Here is a 16,472-nt window from a genome sequence, read left to right as displayed (position 1 = left end):
CCTGAAAACTAAATATTAGGGGGAAAATAAACCCACTTAGTGCATGACCTGCCACGGAAGTAAAACTTCTCGGCACACATGCTAGGTAATTTTGACTTTGAGGCATTTTAATGACTATGTTTACACTTATGTCACAAAGATAATGCCGTTTTTCTTCTATAAATCTAGAAAACCAAAAGATAAATTACACTTATGTAAATATGGAGATTATTTAAGGTGATGTTCGTGTACCCACGTGAGGATCCGGTCTGTAATCTGAATTTAAACTTATATGACTTTAAAGGAACTGTTTATTCAATTGTACTGATAGATACGATGAGGATGTCCGACTGAACTCTGTATGTATTTGCGTGCTAAGTTAATTTTTTAACAAGTATGAAAATGACTGATCTAGTATTGTTTCTGTATTGCAATTGAAAAATGAAATAAATTATTCTGTGTATATAATGTATTTGATAAAATAAGACCTGAACATCGTCTTAAACACGTATTCAGTTAAGCTACATTTGCTATGTACTTGTTAAACAAAGTTAAATATATTTTGAACCACAAATCAACAGCAACAGCTTACATTGTTCACTAGAATAGAATATACATTTCTTTTATTGTCCCACAATGGGGAAATTCACTATATCTGAAATATTGTACGGCTTTGGGGCAGTACTGGCACATTGTCTTAACACAGACTGTCACAGTTGTAGGATGTGGTAAGGCTCTTGAAGTGTGGACTCCAGCTGCAGTGAGTGTTTTATAAAACTCCCAGAAACCCTTAAATGGATTCACTTTACAATCTTGAGGCTGCTGTTCTTCCTGTTGCTTGTGCACATTTTTCTGCCACAGTGTTTCCCTCCATTCAACATCCCGTTAATATGCATTGATACAAAACTATGAAACAGTCAGCTTCTTTAAAATCCTAGTATGGTGTTGGGGAATATTTTAATGCTCTGAGAAACTGAATTTTGAGTTCTACTTAGCTGTTAGCCAAAATCATCAAAATGAACAATAAACCATGCAACTTTCAATGCATTTCCTGCCTTTTTCCTTTGCTTTATTATACAAGACAGTTCTCTGAAGGAGCATCATCTTACCACTCATGCGCCGTTTTGTGATTGGCTGAACCTGCCTCCTCTCAGCTGCCATGCAATGAAGACCTCAGCGCACACCTAGCTCACACCCAGGCGTGTAACCATGTTCAGACTGCAGTGTGTGAGGCCCTGCCTTACAAGACTCCTCCATCAGGCGGTGGGAAGTAGAGACTATGTCCTGGAGGGGCTGCAGGTTTGCTCCGCTGACGTTCAAGTGCTTGATGTGGTGGGGAAGAACAGAACCAAGCTGACTGTGGAACATGTGAGCTGTGCTGTGAGGATGCTGTGGGATTTTCAGAAGGAGAGACCTGAGCTGCTCAGGACTGTCCACCTCATCAAGTGCCACCCGCAGTTCCTGACCCTGCGGGTTTTGGCAGAGAATAAAATTTCTCTGATGGATGACTCAACACTGGTCGACATGCTTTATGCGTTCCTCAGGTATACAGACTCTTTGCTTAATGACTGTTTATTTAAATTCCAGTATTACAATATTATCTACTTCTCTCTTCTGCAGGCTGAATGTGGAACCACATGACAGTCTTGTGCAACAGATGGTTTCAGAAGCTTGGCGAAGAGTAGACAGGTATATTTTAAATAAATTTATATTGGTTTCTTTTGAGTTATAAAGCTAATTAGATAAAGTTGTCAATAAAATACACAGATGGTTCCCAAGTGGAATGTGAAACTAGGTGTCATAGCCCCCCCCAAAAGAGCAAATTCAGAGTTATTAGATTCAGCACAAGCATTTACGTAAATCAAATGAAAGTCACCGAAACCTTAAACATTTGGTCACTTTGCCATTTGTCTGTGACACATTGTGTTTTTTTCTGCAGACTTTCTATGCCATCTCTGTCAAAGTTTGCAGTGATTTTAAATGATCAGCTCCTCCATAGCAGTCCTCTGATGGGTCACATCACCAACATTTTGGACCAGAAGTTATCATCCATAGACAATGGCAGGTCAGTCATGTCATTAAACCTAGATGTATTTTTATCCTCACTTCACAACTATCCATTAACTTTGTGTTTGCCTCTTACTTAAAATCCCAATATAATAATTTGACATTTGTGTTTGCAATACGACAGCGTGGAAAATGTAAGGATGTATGGATGCTTTTGCGAGACACAATTGCCTTAACAATCTCACGTTGTGCACACTTGGTGACATTTGTTTCGCCAGGGTCCTGGCGGCGCTGATGGTCAGCGTGTCGAACCTCGTGTCCACGCGGCTGCGGGACGCTCTAATCAGCAGAGCTGAATGTCTACTGGACACAGTCGATCCCCTGAATTACAACACTCCAAGAAGGATGGTGCAGTTTCTACGCAGCATCAAGTACATTCACCGACCCCTGTTGGAGAAGTGCAATGAGATTTTCATGCGCAACATTCCCAGACTGGATGCTGAGAACATCAGTATCATCTTGGGTCTATATCAGTCCCTTCAGTTCAACAACTGTGACTTCAGACTGGCAGCTAAAGAAAGGCTGATTGAGCTGATCGACACAAGCACAGACCCATACTCCTTCTCTAAACTTTTTGTCGCTCTGGCACCGATTAGCAGCGCAGAGATCAGAGAAAGGTTGGCACTGCTGAGTAGAAGTTACACATCCATACAATTTGATGTTTTTGCTACACTATTTTGTGTATTTCCTCTCAGGTTGGAGAACACCATCCTCCTGGTGGCAGATGAATTCAGCGCTCACCAAGCTTTGGCTGTCGTTGAAGCCCTGGAGGAGATTCAGAGCAGAAACTTTAGTTTACTGAACAAGTGAGTTTATATCCTCAAAAAAATAAAAACAGCAAAATCAGCAGCCTTACCTTGTTTGTGTGACTTCTCAGCATGTTTAACATTTGTTTAAACTCCTTTGATGAAACAAGTTTTTCTAGATGCAGCGTGTTTTAGAGCTGAATCCACGCTTGGAAGCAGAATATTTGAATGGTTTTTTGTCCCTTTGCACCATCAGCAGAAGCAATATTTGTGATGGTTCCACATTTTAAATATGTATTTTGATTTTGCATTGCTTAAGAGTATATTTTGAAATTAAGATATTCAGAATAAGAAGGGAAAGAGTCAGTACTTAGTCGTTTACTCTGAAAAACTCATAGAACTTTTTCTCTTTTATTACAATCTGAGATTCTTTATTGAGATCTCTATCCTCCAGGCTAAAGAATATACAGATTAGTGATAACTGTAGTGTTCAGATGAACTTCAAACCCACTGCCTTCTTTTATTTCAGTGTGAAAAACCTACTACATGGATGAAAGCCGCAACTCAGTCTAGATCTGCAAAACTGAAATGTCCCCAAAATTATGAATACGGTAGCTAGAATTTAAGGTTGCAACTTCAAAACTGCAAAAAAATATATATATTATTTTAATTTTTAACTTTTGGAGCATTTTAACTGTGTATTTATTTTTTCCATAACTTTATAACAATTAGTTTGGATTTTTCTTTCCAATTTCAGTAGTAATTCACCTAAAAATGCATACTGGTTGTTAATTTTCACATATAATAAGCAGCGGGAGACAAAAATGAAAAACAAAAAACAAACAAAAAGAAAATTTAACCTAAGATGGTAAGTTATTAAAAATGAAAGCTGCTCTTTCCATCAATTCTTCCTAAATAACCTGTTTCACAATTAAACATATGAATGAACTTATGTCCTATTTTTCATTGATGGTAGTTTTTTTTTAATCATTTCTGTATTATTTTCCAGAATTGCATCAGTGATCCAGAAGAAGCTCCATATCTACAGATCGATGGAGGTGGCCCGGCTCACCCAGGCCCTGTTCCTGTTGCATTATCAGAACCCAGAACTCTTTGCTGCCCTCAGAACCATTTTGGTCAGGTTAGTGTTTATTAACTTACTTTTAAGCATTCCAGTTTCAGAAGTGCACTGATAGACGTTTTGTGTCGCAGCTTTTTGCAGCGCAGCTTCTACCCCTATGAGGTGACCATGCTGACCAGGGTGCTCTCCATGCTGCCCAGCCCACGCCTTGACGAGGACGTGGTCTGGCATGTGGACGAAGTGATAGCGCAGTGCAACCTCAGCGAGCTCAACACCATCTCCTTTGCCATTGCCAAGTGGATACGGACTGATCCGTCTTACCGACACAACACCCACAGCAAGTACGTCCGCCTGCTGCAGCGGCTGAGCCAATGTGGCCGCGAGAGGCTGCAGACGGCCAACCGGCTGGACCTGGTGCTGGACGAGACCAAATTCGCCCCAGGAGAGTGGTTCGAGGAGATGCTGCTGGAAGAGACGTTCGTCACGCTGAACAGGATGATCGATCAGATAAACTCGAGCAACATTGCTGACTTGGCCTTCTTCCTGACCAGAACCAATCGACTTCATCCTTCACTGATGGACAGAATTGCCAGTGTGGCCATAGAACACATTGACGAGGTACCCGAGGACACAGCCTAACATTTAATCCTGGATTACTAGCATCTGTACTAATTAGGCCTGGAACTAACAATTATTTTAGTGATAGATTATTGTATCAATCAGTTTATCGGATAAAAAAAACAATTGGGACATTTTGCAGGTTTTTAATTTAACCACTGAAGCCTCTTTTTTATACAATATAGGAAATGCATTAAAATCTGCAAATAAAGAAATAATTAAATTTCTTTTTTTAAATAAGAAAATAAACGCATTAGATCATTTGTAAAACATACTGACAGAAAAAACAAATTATCCTAAATGCATGTATTTATTTATTTATTTTTATTTATTTATTTATTTTTTAACTTTTATTTGAACAATTCCTTGACATAGTCCACACTTATGTATTTTTACATTGCAACATAATTACAGATACTATGCATGTAATTTTTTGTACAGTTTTCGCTTAATTACTGCTCTGACTATGTTGTTCTTTCAGCAAATGGCCTTTTTTGAGTCTATATATTCCAATTAACAATTAATCGATTACTTAATTAGTTGACAGTTATTCAAATAATTGATTAATCTGATTGTTTCAGCCCTAATATATTTTTTTCTTTTCTCAATAAGATTCACTTCTCAGCCACATACCCCACTCTTCTACCATTTTCTGTCCTGAATTATGAGCCTGCTCATGTAGATGAGCTTTATGATGCTTGTATTAAGCGCTTCACTCCTCACATTAGTAAGTAATATGTCGCAGCACTGATTTCTACTCTTTGATTGTAACTCTACAATAATAATCTTTTACTTATGTTGTTTTAGGCTCCTTTGACCCTCATCTGCTTGTCCTCCTGGCATATTGCTTGGCTCTAGCTGACCATTTTCCCGAAGAACTAATCAGAGAAATCTTCAGCATTGATTTTCTTGGAAAACTGGACTGCCAGCTGGAAAGTATGATCAGAAGCCCGCTTCTGCCTGTCCAGCATTAAAAGTAAGTGAAGTCTTTGTTCAGCAGGGTGAAATGAAGTGTTTTATGTTCTTACAGGCCTGAATGATTCCCTCAAGATGAGGACGAAACAGCGCCTCATGGAGCTCAATCGGGCCGTGTGTCTGGAAAGTCCAGAGTTTCAGGTGCCGTGGTTTCACGAGCGTTACTGCCAGCATCTGCAAAAGAAAGGTGAGCGATCGGAGCTATGCCTGTTTTTCTGTTTCCTTTTGAAATGTATTAAACATTTCCTGTGTAAACATGTTTTAGTGAATGGCTCCGTCAGTCCAGTGCAGCAGCAGATCCACGCAATGTTGGGCGGGGTTCTTGGTGGCATTAACTTTGTCCAAGCAGCCGTCATCACACCGTATTTTTACACCATACGTGAGTATAGCAGCAATATTGTCCTTTTTTTCCCTCACCGATAAACAGACAAGCAGCACATATAATATTCCTACCCCTCAAACCTTTTCAAACTCATACCACAAATTGAAGTATTGTAGTGGGATATTATCCAGCATTAGCGCTTTGTGAGCATAGAAAGTGAGATTGATGTGTAAGTTTAAGTCTGTTTGTGTGACAACGGTTCTTAAAGGGGTGAAAGGTTTGCTTTTATTCTGGGGTGTGAATTTTATTTTTTGTAATTTCAGATTTTGAATGTAAACTAGACAAACACTTGAAGCCGTTGTCTTACTCTGGGCCGAGCACGTTGCAGATCTCAGAGAGAGGAAAGGTTCTGTGGGACTCAAATTCACTGGAAAAGGCCCGAGATGAGCTTCCAGCGGGAGCTCATCGGTGAGGATATACACTTTGTGTGCATCTGGTTTGTTTTTGTACTTTGTCATAACACATACAAATAAAATATATACCAAGGCCTTCATTTGCAACAATATTGACACTAAAGGACTGAAGCAGAAGCTTCCATGAACGGAAGAACTGATTTAGACGTCTCCGCTGCGTTCCCCCTAACCTGTCATGATGTTCTCTAATTTTATCCTAAACTTCTGAGGTCTTCACAGAACAGCTGTGATTAAATTACACACAGATGAACTCTGAAGGCAAATGCTTGCTCTAAATTTTATTTGGTGATGTCAGAATGATAAGGGGGCTAAAGACAAAAGCATATCACACTTTTATTTGTTTAAAAAAAAAATAAAAGCAATGAATCATTTTTCTTCAATTTCACAATTGTGGATTACTTTGTGTTGGCATGTCACATAAATTCCCAATAAAATACATTAAAGTGGCTGTACCTTTTGCAAAGGCTCTGTATTTAGGCGTTGTAATGACTGGACATTTAATTCATTTTCTAAAGATTGCATACAGAATACAGCCTGAAAAAACTATTGAGATAAAGCCACTGGTTCATTTATTATTCTATTTTTTTGTTTCATAGCATCGCTATCGACTTCATGGATTCCAAGTCTTTCTGCAAAAACTCTCATCATATGAAAGGGGAAGCCTTAATGAAAAGGCGACACCTTGAGATTCTGGGATATCGTGTTGTTCAGGTAAGAACATTAGCCAGTGCGCTATAGAAATAATCGTACTACAAACATAAAAGACTGCTGAGGTAATGGTGTGATATGTGCTTTTTCTTTCCCAGATTCCTCACTTTGAATGGAACTCCATGGAGCTTTCTACACCCCATGCATGGAAGAGGTATCTCAGAAAGAAAATCTTGGGATAAATTTCTTCCTGAAGCCTTATTTATGTAATAATGACACTTAACAACTTTTGTAAAGGTCGGAGCAGATTATTTGAACAAAAAGTGTCACTATAGAAAGAGCTCTATGTTTTTATGTAAATGTGTCTGGCTGGCATGAATCTACCTCATTCATGTTGAGTGACAGTAAATTATTTGAATTATGTGCTTTTGTATTAAATAACCTTTAAAAAATGTAATTGGAAGTGATACACAGTGTTTTATTGGATGGGTGAATTCAGTAGAAGATAAACATGAATTTACCTTCATAGTGTTTTTCGCTTTAAAAAAAAAATGTTATAAATAGTGTTTGGTTTTTTTTGGTCAGATTTTACAATAATTCATTTAAATTCAAATCTATTTAGTTTATTTATATGGCGCCAATTCACAATAGTTTAAAAAGTTTTCTGTCCCAGCAGATAGCATCAAGTCGTTGACTTGCAGAAGTCACCAAACCTAGACGAGCGTATAGCGGAAGAGCTCGATTTTTTTTTTCATTGATTATCTGTCTCATATTATATTGTCACGACGTAGTAAAAGCTCTAGTGGCTTTTATTTTATAGTAGATTGACAAGTAGGAGGGATGTGAGAGAGGTTACAGACGTGCGGCAAAAGGCCGAGACTCGAACCCGTGGCGACCATGTCAAGGAACGGAGGTCTCCATACACGGGTCGCGCGCTCTACCACCGCACTCAACATAATGATAATTTTAACAAATACGTTAATAAAACATTTTTAAAAAACCCATTAATTTTTATGTAGAAAAGCAGCTTGAAAGGTTTGATTTTAAAGTCAGTCAGGAAACTCAGAGATTTGTCTCGAATATATAAACTTTATTTCAATAACTATTAAACTTAAATCTGTTTATTTAATCTAAGTTCTATGTTTTTTTTGTTTTTTTTTTTTTTTATAAAAGATTGAAAAAAGCTTTCACAACAATAAGAAGTTCCCTAACTGCATAACATGAGAAAATATTTCAACATTTTAATCAAACTAAAAGTCAGTATGGATAGTAAAATTATCTGATTGTTAAGGCTACAAAAACCATCCTCTGCTAGGAGCTTGTAAATAAAATGATCACGACACACAATAATAGCACAACAGTCCCGTGTTACAGTTTGGGCATTCTGGCTGCATTCAAGCGCATGGAGACACACGAGGCTCCAGCTGCGTAACGTATTTCTCTGATCATGCCGCTCCACTGTTTGGAGTCCTCTTCATACCTGATGCAGGCAATAAAATAAGTTATTGATGTATTTAAAAGTAATGAATGAACTGATGTGCAGGAGAGAAACTCAAACCTACTGCCAAATGTCAATGACTTCAGTTGGTGCACACTCCTTGTTCTCGTTCTCTACCATGGCAAAGCCTCCCACGGCGTACAGCAGCCCTCCACAGCTCACCAGGTTGATTGAACTCCTCTCCTGGGGAAACTCTGTGAAAGGCGACCACCTCCAACAAAACACACAGTTCTGAGCGCTGCTATTTTATTGATTATTATTTTGTAAAATTCAGGTTCTGAATATCCTTCTCAAATCAGTAGGAAATGCTTTTGCTTTTTTAGCTGCTGGCAATCTCTAAGCTACTAAAGAAAATGACCACTTTTCCCCTATTCTTCCTGTTGTAAATACTTTATGTAGAATTTGGTTAAGTCTTTCAAAGTGAGAGTGTATTAAAATCAGTTTTGGTATTTCTAGCTCAAAAAAGACACAATATTTTTGTACATATTCTAAAGAGAGGATGATCAAAAACAAAGAAAAAAGATTTACCCATTGTTTTGAACATTATTAATTTTATTTAAACATGTTTTTAAGTCATACATGCAGTCATATTTGCTTTATTTTGAGGTTTAGTGAACCTTTAAGCTGTTTTTGAGGAATAGTTATCGCAGATCTTTCTAAGGCATGTCAAGTTTTTCATTCAGACATTGCCTGCTTTGTATTTTTTAACCTGTTCTTAATTATGGTGCATTATTCTTTTATAATAATGTATTTACTACACTTTATATAATAATAATAATAAACAAGAGTTTTCTTTTGGGGATACAAAATCCAACAAGAATCTGACAGAACCTCAGAGATTAATTATCTTTCAGGTTTTCTGATGTATGACAAGTCTTAAGTCAACAGAGGTTTGAGAATCACTGTGTATGTCTGCTAATTTCATATATCTAACTGCATAAATTGTGTCAGTCTGCTATTAAAAAAGTGCCTTAGAAGCCGGTTTCATTTGCGAACGTTTCTAACTGGTCCACTATATTCAGCTTCTTTCATCTCCTGATTTTAGAAGGCTTTTATTTGTCTGAATGATTCATATGTCAGAGTTAAATGATTAAAACTAAATAAGTGGTTTGACACTGAGCTAAGAATTACTGACCCGAATATTACATTAAAAGCAGTTCTAATTCAAAGAAACCCTTTTTGATCACAAGAAACATGAAGGAAGACTTATAGACAACAGTGCAATAACTTGAATAATAAACATATTTTTAATTAAAACCCAGCACTTACTTGTTGGTCCCAAAGTCATAGGCTTCGCACACTGCCGTCAGTCCGTCTTCATTGACTCCCCCAGCAACGATGAGCTTCCCCTTGTGGATAACTGCTCCGAACATGGATCTAGGAGTCTTCATGGAAGCAACCTCCTTCCACTCTGACTTCTTGTGGTTGTATGCAAACATCTTATTGGTTGCTTTACTTTTGGCAAAAAGACAAACCATTGTCCAGGTTAGGGTTAATGAAAGTCGAGTTTTAATTTAAAGGAAGAAAACAAAATGTCAACACTGTGACCTTACTTTTCATCGGTTTTTCCTCCCAGGCAATACACCAAGCCATTCTCAGAGACCACGCAGTGGCCGTGGATTTTCACAGGCAGCTTCTTTGTTTCTGTCCACTTCATTTTTCTAAAAACAGAAGACACAGAACTGCTTTATGGCTCTCACTAAAACTATATTCAAATGTTAGACATGCCAAACCTACTCAGCATCGTAGCACATAACGGTGTCATGGGACTCGTTGGACTGCAAGTCTTTTCCCGCCACAGCAAATATTAGGTTTTCAAATTCCCCCATTGCGAAGAGACACCTGGGGGACGGCATTGGTGGCAGGGCTAGCCATTCAGCAGCAAGGCTGTCCAGCTGAAAAGTATAGACGTGTTTTAAAAACTGAGTACTTTATCACTGCTGTTTTAATCAAACAACACTTTTCTACCTGGTAGAAGTAACACTGCAGTGGATTTTCTTTATTCTCCTCGTCTACAAACAGTCCTCCTAGCACGTACAGGTTGTTCTTCTTTGTTGTGAGGCTGACATGGTTTCGGGGAATTCGTTCAGACATTGCAGCAAGAAAGCACTCGTTCTCTTGGCCGTCGTAGGCCACAGCAGCAGTGTCGTTAATCATGACGATCACGTCTTTAGCGTGCATGCCATACCTGCGATTGTTGTTCAGGTAACCTGGCAGCGTCCCCTCATCTCCCTCAGCATCACCTGAACCCTTTTTTTTCTCGGGCAGTTTCCCTGCAAATGCTTCCTTTATGACTTTGATCTTTTTGAGGAGCTCTGGGTCAGCCTTGATCAGCTCATCTTTCTCCACTTTTTCCTTGAAGTACTTCTCTGGAAGTAGACGGAAGCGAATGTACTCAAAAGCCTCATCCAAGGATTTTGCTCGCTTTTTTTTATCCTTTCTGATCCACCTCATGAGAGCCTCAAACACAGCTTCTTCTTTTTCAACATTCAACGCATCAGTGCCAATGATGGCAAAGATCTCAGGTGGGGCGAGATCTAAGAAATCCTCATCTTTGGCTATGGTCTCGAAGCGATCGGCGATGTAATCTCTTGCTGCCATGGCCAGCCTGGCGCAGTTGAGCACCAGTCCCAGCCTGTAGATGGCAAGGCAACTCTTCTTGGTGAGACTCTTCTGCAGATAGTTCACGCAAACCGTGAACACTGAGGGGATCTGGAAGCGATTTGCAACAGTAAAGATGTCCTGGACGTTGTTGTCGTTGATGTCGATCTCAGCCGAGTACAGGTAATTCACAATCACCTCCATAACATTAGGATCAAGGTTCTCCAAAACAACCTCCTTTCTGTCCTCTTCCTTGCCATCCACAGAGAAGAAAAGTTCCCGGAAATATGGGCTGCATGCTGCCAGGATGAGCCGGTGGCTGGGGATGCTTCTGTCCCCAACCTTTAGGACACAGTCAATCAGCTTATTCTCATTCAGCAGCTCTTTGAGTCCATCCTGCAACAGAGTGCTCTGAAACAGACGGAGGTCCTCTCTAAGCCCTTGGGTGTCCATTCTCTTCAGACAGGAAGGCTGAAGACAGCAAACTACAGGAGCACAGGTCTGTAGGCGCTTCAATATAACCGTGCCCTCCTAAATATAGCCCACCAGCCCAACCATGAAGAATTCAGGTTGGCCAAAGTGGAACTCTCACACAGCTGTCAAAAAACCCCTAACAACTGTGAAGCCTCGTCACCTCTACATTGTTGAGCAGCCACACAGAAATATCACAATCTTTTAAAATTTAACTGTGGCTTTCTTTTAGAGAGGAAGACGGTTTTAAAAGGAAAACTTATCAGGTTTAATTTCAATGTTGTATATTATCTCAAATCATGTGACTGACATCTTCTGTCAAGTACTTTTGGTACAATGAAAGCATTCCCATGGTGGCTCAGAGTTCATTGATAGCAGTGACAGCCCAGCTTCAGTCTGTGAGATTTGGTGAGACATTTAAAGGAACGTCCTCTAATCAGGAGCCAGGTCAGAGAACTGCAGCCACACCAGGAGGTGGCAGCTTATCCTCCATTCTTTAAATGTTTGTACAACTTTGTAATCAGGCCACATACAGACCTATTCAGTCTGTGGATGTTTAATTAAACATCAAGAAATGCTCCTCCAACCCCATAGTTTACTTAAATAAATTTTATTCTTAAGAGGCTTTTATAGGGTTGCTAAACATTTTTTATGTTAAGACAACGTCATGACAAACATTTCAGAAGTGAGCAGACTTTAGTTATGGCTAAAACATAGAAACTTACTTCCTTTCTTTCATAAGGAAAGAAGGAAAGGTTGGTAGGGAGGTAGGAAAAAAGGAAGGAAGGAAGGAAGGAAAACAAGAAATGGAGGAAGAAAGAGAAGACATTAGGAAGGGACAAGAAAGAAATTCCTAATTTTTTCAGGCTGCATGGAAACCCTGAATTCACAGCATTTAAAAACTACAAAAAAAGCAAAACAAACAAAAAAAGCATACAATTCAAGTTACTCTTTTTAAAAAAATGTTTTTTACCAGATATGAAATTTGGTACCTTGTCTTTAAACAAAGCATCTATAAATGATCTATGCAACTTTAATGTTGGCCTATAAACAATAAATAAATGCACACTTGTCTGTACATAGAGAATGCAGATGTTTCATGTTGTTTTAGCCTATGACTTCCCACAGCCCCTGAAGTGTAAAGCCCTCCTTTAGCTTCTCAATGGCGAGGCCAAGCTCATCAGAGAAAACTGCTTCACGGTCTTGTTGCTGTAGTATCACAACAAAGATATCAGGTTTTCGCATTTTTTAAAATGTGCTGAAAACTTGAGTTTATTTCGTGAATGTATTTACCTTATGCCCATCAGCAAAGTAGGCCTGAAAAAAAAAATAAAAATAGAGAGGTTATTAAAGTTATTGCAATCAGCAGTGTATTCTAGTTGTTAAGGTAGATCATTGTTGCTGATGAGCAACACAGACAGGAGCACTAAGCAACGTGAACTCTTGTTGGTTTGTCATGCTGGGAAGCATTAGCTCGTAGTTATTCTGAGAGTCTGACAGGCTTTAGACTCCCAGAGGAGTGACGAGTGTGGCGAAGGCCAGCAGGCTCACTCACAGTGAACGCATCGGTCTGTTCATCGGGCTCTATTTCCACGTCATCAGGAGGCTGTTCCACAGTCAGTTCTTCCAGCGGCTGGGGCTGAAAAGGGCACAATGAGAAATGTTAAGAGGACATCTCTAGAATACCTTGCAAAACTATTAATACTTCTTGAACTTTTAAACATTTTAACATATCCAAACCTCAAACTTTAAATTATCTTATTAGAATTTTAGAGACTAAAACAAAGTAGTGAGTAATTGTGATGTTCATTGGTAACTAACCACATTTTCAAAAGCTGTGCAAATAAAATGTGAAAAGTGTGGCAGGCTTTCACTATAGCTGCAACTTTCTGAGGCATGACTCTACCAGCTTTGCACATGCACTGTTATCATTAAGTTTTCAAGTCTTACCACATTATCCCTTTGAGATTTATTTCTAGACTTCGAATCATTCTGACATATAAATATGCTTGGAGATAAACCATGTCATTGCTGCCATAGCAATATGTTTAAGGCTGTTGTCATTCAAATTTATGTCTAAAACTATACATGTTCGCCTACCTTTTCCTCCATTTCATAATCCACTCCAAAGATTGGGTTTGTAGAGTAAACTTTATGCAAAGAGTTGATTTCTTTGAGAGCGTCTTGCAGCTTCTCCACCGGATCAATTTTAAACCCAAGCACATATCCTCCACTCTGAAACGGCAAGGTTGCTGTTATTATTATATCATCAAAGCAAGAAGAGGAAAACCTTTATTATGAGAAGGTCCAAAGAAGTCACCTGTCGGGAACTTTCAATAACCAGAGCCAGGCCAAACTTTGAGTCTCTTATTCGGATCGACCACTTGGAAAGAACAGAAAATTATTAGTTAAATAGGCTCTAGGCTTAAAGCGCAGAATCTTTTTGCCATATTCACTCAATAACCATACACTTCATCTGATATGTTACTCTTTATGACTGTTTTTAAAGCGCTTATGTTAATCCATGTTCCACTGTCAAGTTTCAAGCAATTTACATAGTTGGAAAAAGGATTTTCAGAAAAAGGATTTGCTTTTTAAATTTGATTTGTCTGCTATAGAATAAGTGTTAGGTTTGTAAAAAATAGATTGCAAAGAAAAAACCCTATTTTGTTTACATTTTGTGACATGTTCATGAATAAAATCATTTAAATTCAGGTGTGCTGAACCATGGGAACAAAAACCTGAAATTATACAAAGTAATCCTAGCTCACAGATGACTACGGCACACTTCATCCAACTCTTCTTCTAAGCTATCAGTGCCTTCCTATATTCCTGGATTTTCATCCTGTCATATATTTATGTCAGAGACTCACTCAATTATTCCTGTAAGAAGTTTTTTTTTCTTTTCTTTAAAGTCCCGACGTCCACTGTAGAGCACATTTATAAATTAGCTGTTTTTCTTGTGCATGAAATGAACTCCTTGGCTAAGCAGATTCAAGACATCAGAATCAAAACTTACAATCTGTAGGTAAGGAATGCTGACGTTGAAACTCTCGTTCATGTTGGCATGCCACACAATCCGAACATTGGTGATAAAGAAGGTTCCCAGGTTACCCTACAAAAGAATATATTCATGTTATGCAAAATTTTTCACTTCAAATGGTGGCATACATAGAATCTCGGATACATATAAATTTTACTTGTACTGTAGTTATACTCTCTTTCTGAACAATAGCAGTACCTGATCACTGGAGAGATTCCAAACCCCATTGATTTTATCATATACTTGCTCCTGAGGCAAGAGTCGAAGCTGCTTGTTTTGAATAAGAGCAGCTCGCAGTTTGAGGTCTCGGTACATCTTAGAGGTCTCATAAGCCCTGTTGCGAAACATAAAATGTCAAACTCTTAATAAGGCACCTAATAAATTTAAAATATAATCCTCCTTTAGTTTTGTTTACCTGTGTACAGCAATGACAGAGGTAAAGAGCCTAGGACTTCCGAGAACCAGGTTGGTAAAAATGAACTCAAATCTTGTGTTGTTGGACTTTGTTAAGATGTAGAGTGCTTCAGTATGACCCCTCAGTTTCTAGAAAACCAAATTAAATTTAGATATAAATGCCACAAAAAAATTACTGACAATCTACAGGAAAGTTCAAATGAAACTTTTAGAAAGTGAAAGAAAAGGTTACTCACAGAGTTTGCGGTCCTTGTTGTGATGTTAATAATAGTGTTATAACCAACAGCTAATAAAAATAATAGAAAACATCACATTTTACATTTAACGAGCTATATGAAATAGAAATATTGTAGATAAAAATGTTTAATGAAAAGCTTCTTGAGTCAAATCCGAACCTAATAACCCACACTACATTCAGGAATATTATTTACCATTCAGACATTTAGTTTTACTCACACAAGTTGACTCTTGGCAGAGCCGAAGAGTGCCAAATGATTCTCAAGTTTGTCACCAAGAGCCGTCCTGAAATGGGGAGACAGTCCTTATTCTATAACTCAAATTACACCAACGACGCATTAACGGTACACGGGAATGGCAATGCCACCTCGTTCTCCGTTATTTCCTTTCGTATCTTCAATTGAGTCCAGACAATCGATCAACACTTCTCCTGGACGGGTTTTCATCTGTCTGTGCACAGAAAGATGACCATAGGTTATTTATTTAGGTGTAAGAGATCAGTGCAGAAAACCTGAAACCCAGAAGAAAGGTAACTCTGATATAAAGCTAACATTAAAGAAAAATAAATCAACAACCAACCAAAAACAGTTAATTATGGGAGCGTTTTTCGGATAAGCCATCTAGCTCCGTTCTGGAGCTAAGTGAGCTTGCTAGCAATGCTACGGGTAATATTCCCAAATGATTATTAACTCACTGCGCAGTAATGTCAAATCTAACATCTCTGTCTTCCCAGAGAGCATCTAACGCCGCCGCCATTATCTTTACGCCACAACTCTTAATGTTTTGTGGACATTAACGCCCAAACAGCCACAACAGCAAGAGCTAGCTAAAGCCAATCTGAATAATCCTGCATAGCGTCACAGTCTCCATGACAACAGACGGAAAGCCTAAGGGATAAACTTCCTTTAACGCGCATTTCTAGAAACAGCAGCAAACGTTGATAAATAATATGACTACTAAATATGATAAATGTAGCATTTAAAGTAATTTGATGTATAAATGTTCGTTTTTAAATGAAATCATGAATCAATCAAACTTTATTTCTAGAGCAACATAAAGTGCGAGTGCTTTATCAGCAGAATATGCAGTTGATGGATTAAGACACAAATGATGGAATAAGTTGATTCAAAAAGGGATGTGCAGAGTACCAAATAAAAGAGGCGCTTTAAGAAGGTGTAACCTAAAATATTCTGTTTTTTCTAGTATCAATATTTTCTTTTATGTTTTTATTTGTATTACTCCATCTGAACTGTTGCTTAATTGCAGGAGTACTGTTGTTGACTTGACACTTTCCCTGAG

At 38.4% G+C, this 16,472-nt stretch overlaps 3 protein-coding genes across 10 annotated transcripts; 1 reads left to right on the top strand and 2 right to left on the bottom strand.

Moving 5' to 3' along the window:
• The first annotated feature begins 43 nt into the window (after window positions 1–43).
• Window positions 44–7,366, top strand: fastkd1 (FAST kinase domains 1). Of its 8 annotated transcripts, none has more exons than XM_028022387.1 (15): window positions 44–85; window positions 1,061–1,523; window positions 1,600–1,668; window positions 1,919–2,044; window positions 2,265–2,663; window positions 2,742–2,852; window positions 3,802–3,933; window positions 4,005–4,491; window positions 5,104–5,218; window positions 5,299–5,427; window positions 5,522–5,653; window positions 5,732–5,845; window positions 6,112–6,256; window positions 6,858–6,972; window positions 7,068–7,366. In XM_028022387.1, exons 2-15 carry the CDS (start codon window positions 1,189–1,191, stop codon window positions 7,149–7,151), a joined length of 2,493 nt encoding a protein of 830 aa, XP_027878188.1. In that variant the 5' UTR covers window positions 44–85; window positions 1,061–1,188; the 3' UTR covers window positions 7,152–7,366. The 8 variants fall into 8 exon arrangements, 7 of the variants coding, with proteins under 7 accessions (XP_027878188.1, XP_027878191.1, XP_027878190.1 ...); XM_028022390.1 differs by lacking the exon at window positions 44–85 and adding an exon at window positions 92–246 and having other exon boundaries at window positions 1,065–1,523; XM_028022389.1 differs by lacking the exon at window positions 44–85 and adding an exon at window positions 92–246.
• Window positions 7,367–7,672: 306 nt separating this feature from the next.
• klhl41a (kelch-like family member 41a) lies at window positions 7,673–11,928 on the bottom strand. The gene is made up of 6 exons (XM_028022395.1): window positions 10,376–11,928; window positions 10,145–10,302; window positions 9,961–10,068; window positions 9,677–9,862; window positions 8,472–8,618; window positions 7,673–8,389 (listed from the first exon to the last, which is right to left on the bottom strand). The coding sequence occupies exons 1-6, from the start codon at window positions 11,459–11,461 to the stop codon at window positions 8,278–8,280; spliced, it is 1,797 nt and encodes a 598-aa protein (XP_027878196.1). The 5' UTR covers window positions 11,462–11,928; the 3' UTR covers window positions 7,673–8,277.
• Window positions 11,929–12,442: 514 nt separating this feature from the next.
• On the bottom strand, window positions 12,443–16,061 carry bbs5 (Bardet-Biedl syndrome 5). Its single transcript, XM_028022398.1, has 12 exons — window positions 15,868–16,061; window positions 15,541–15,623; window positions 15,393–15,458; window positions 15,173–15,222; window positions 14,938–15,065; window positions 14,721–14,856; window positions 14,499–14,594; window positions 13,800–13,862; window positions 13,580–13,714; window positions 13,035–13,118; window positions 12,773–12,796; window positions 12,443–12,688 (listed from the first exon to the last, which is right to left on the bottom strand). The coding sequence occupies exons 1-12, from the start codon at window positions 15,927–15,929 to the stop codon at window positions 12,587–12,589; spliced, it is 1,029 nt and encodes a 342-aa protein (XP_027878199.1). The 5' UTR covers window positions 15,930–16,061; the 3' UTR covers window positions 12,443–12,586.
• Window positions 16,062–16,472: the final 411 nt, after the last annotated feature.

This window comes from Xiphophorus couchianus, chromosome 7 (genome assembly GCF_001444195.1).
Source record: "Xiphophorus couchianus chromosome 7, X_couchianus-1.0, whole genome shotgun sequence".
Lineage (NCBI taxonomy): Eukaryota > Metazoa > Chordata > Actinopteri > Cyprinodontiformes > Poeciliidae > Xiphophorus > Xiphophorus couchianus.
The sequence above is the reverse complement of the archived record's forward strand: the minus strand, read 5'-3'. Positions and strand labels throughout refer to the sequence as shown.

Coding starts and splice junctions, on each gene's coding strand:
- fastkd1 (XM_028022387.1), top strand. CDS start 1,189: ATGTTCAGACTGCAGTGTGTGAGGCCCTGCCTTACAAGACTCCTCCAT. Junction 1,524..1,599: donor ATGCTTTATGCGTTCCTCAG/GTATACAGACTC, acceptor TCTCTTCTGCAG/GCTGAATGTGGAACCACATG. Junction 4,492..5,103: donor CCATAGAACACATTGACGAG/GTACCCGAGGAC, acceptor TTTCTCAATAAG/ATTCACTTCTCAGCCACATA.
- klhl41a (XM_028022395.1), bottom strand. CDS start 11,461: ATGGACACCCAAGGGCTTAGAGAGGACCTCCGTCTGTTTCAGAGCACT. Junction 10,069..10,144: donor GTTATGTGCTACGATGCTGA/GTAGGTTTGGCA, acceptor TTCTGTTTTTAG/AAAAATGAAGTGGACAGAAA. Junction 8,619..9,676: donor TATGACTTTGGGACCAACAA/GTAAGTGCTGGG, acceptor GTTTTGTTGGAG/GTGGTCGCCTTTCACAGAGT.
- bbs5 (XM_028022398.1), bottom strand. CDS start 15,929: ATGGCGGCGGCGTTAGATGCTCTCTGGGAAGACAGAGATGTTAGATTT. Junction 14,857..14,937: donor TCTGTCATTGCTGTACACAG/GTAAACAAAACT, acceptor GTTTCGCAACAG/GGCTTATGAGACCTCTAAGA. Junction 13,863..14,498: donor GCATTCCTTACCTACAGATT/GTAAGTTTTGAT, acceptor GTTCTTTCCAAG/TGGTCGATCCGAATAAGAGA.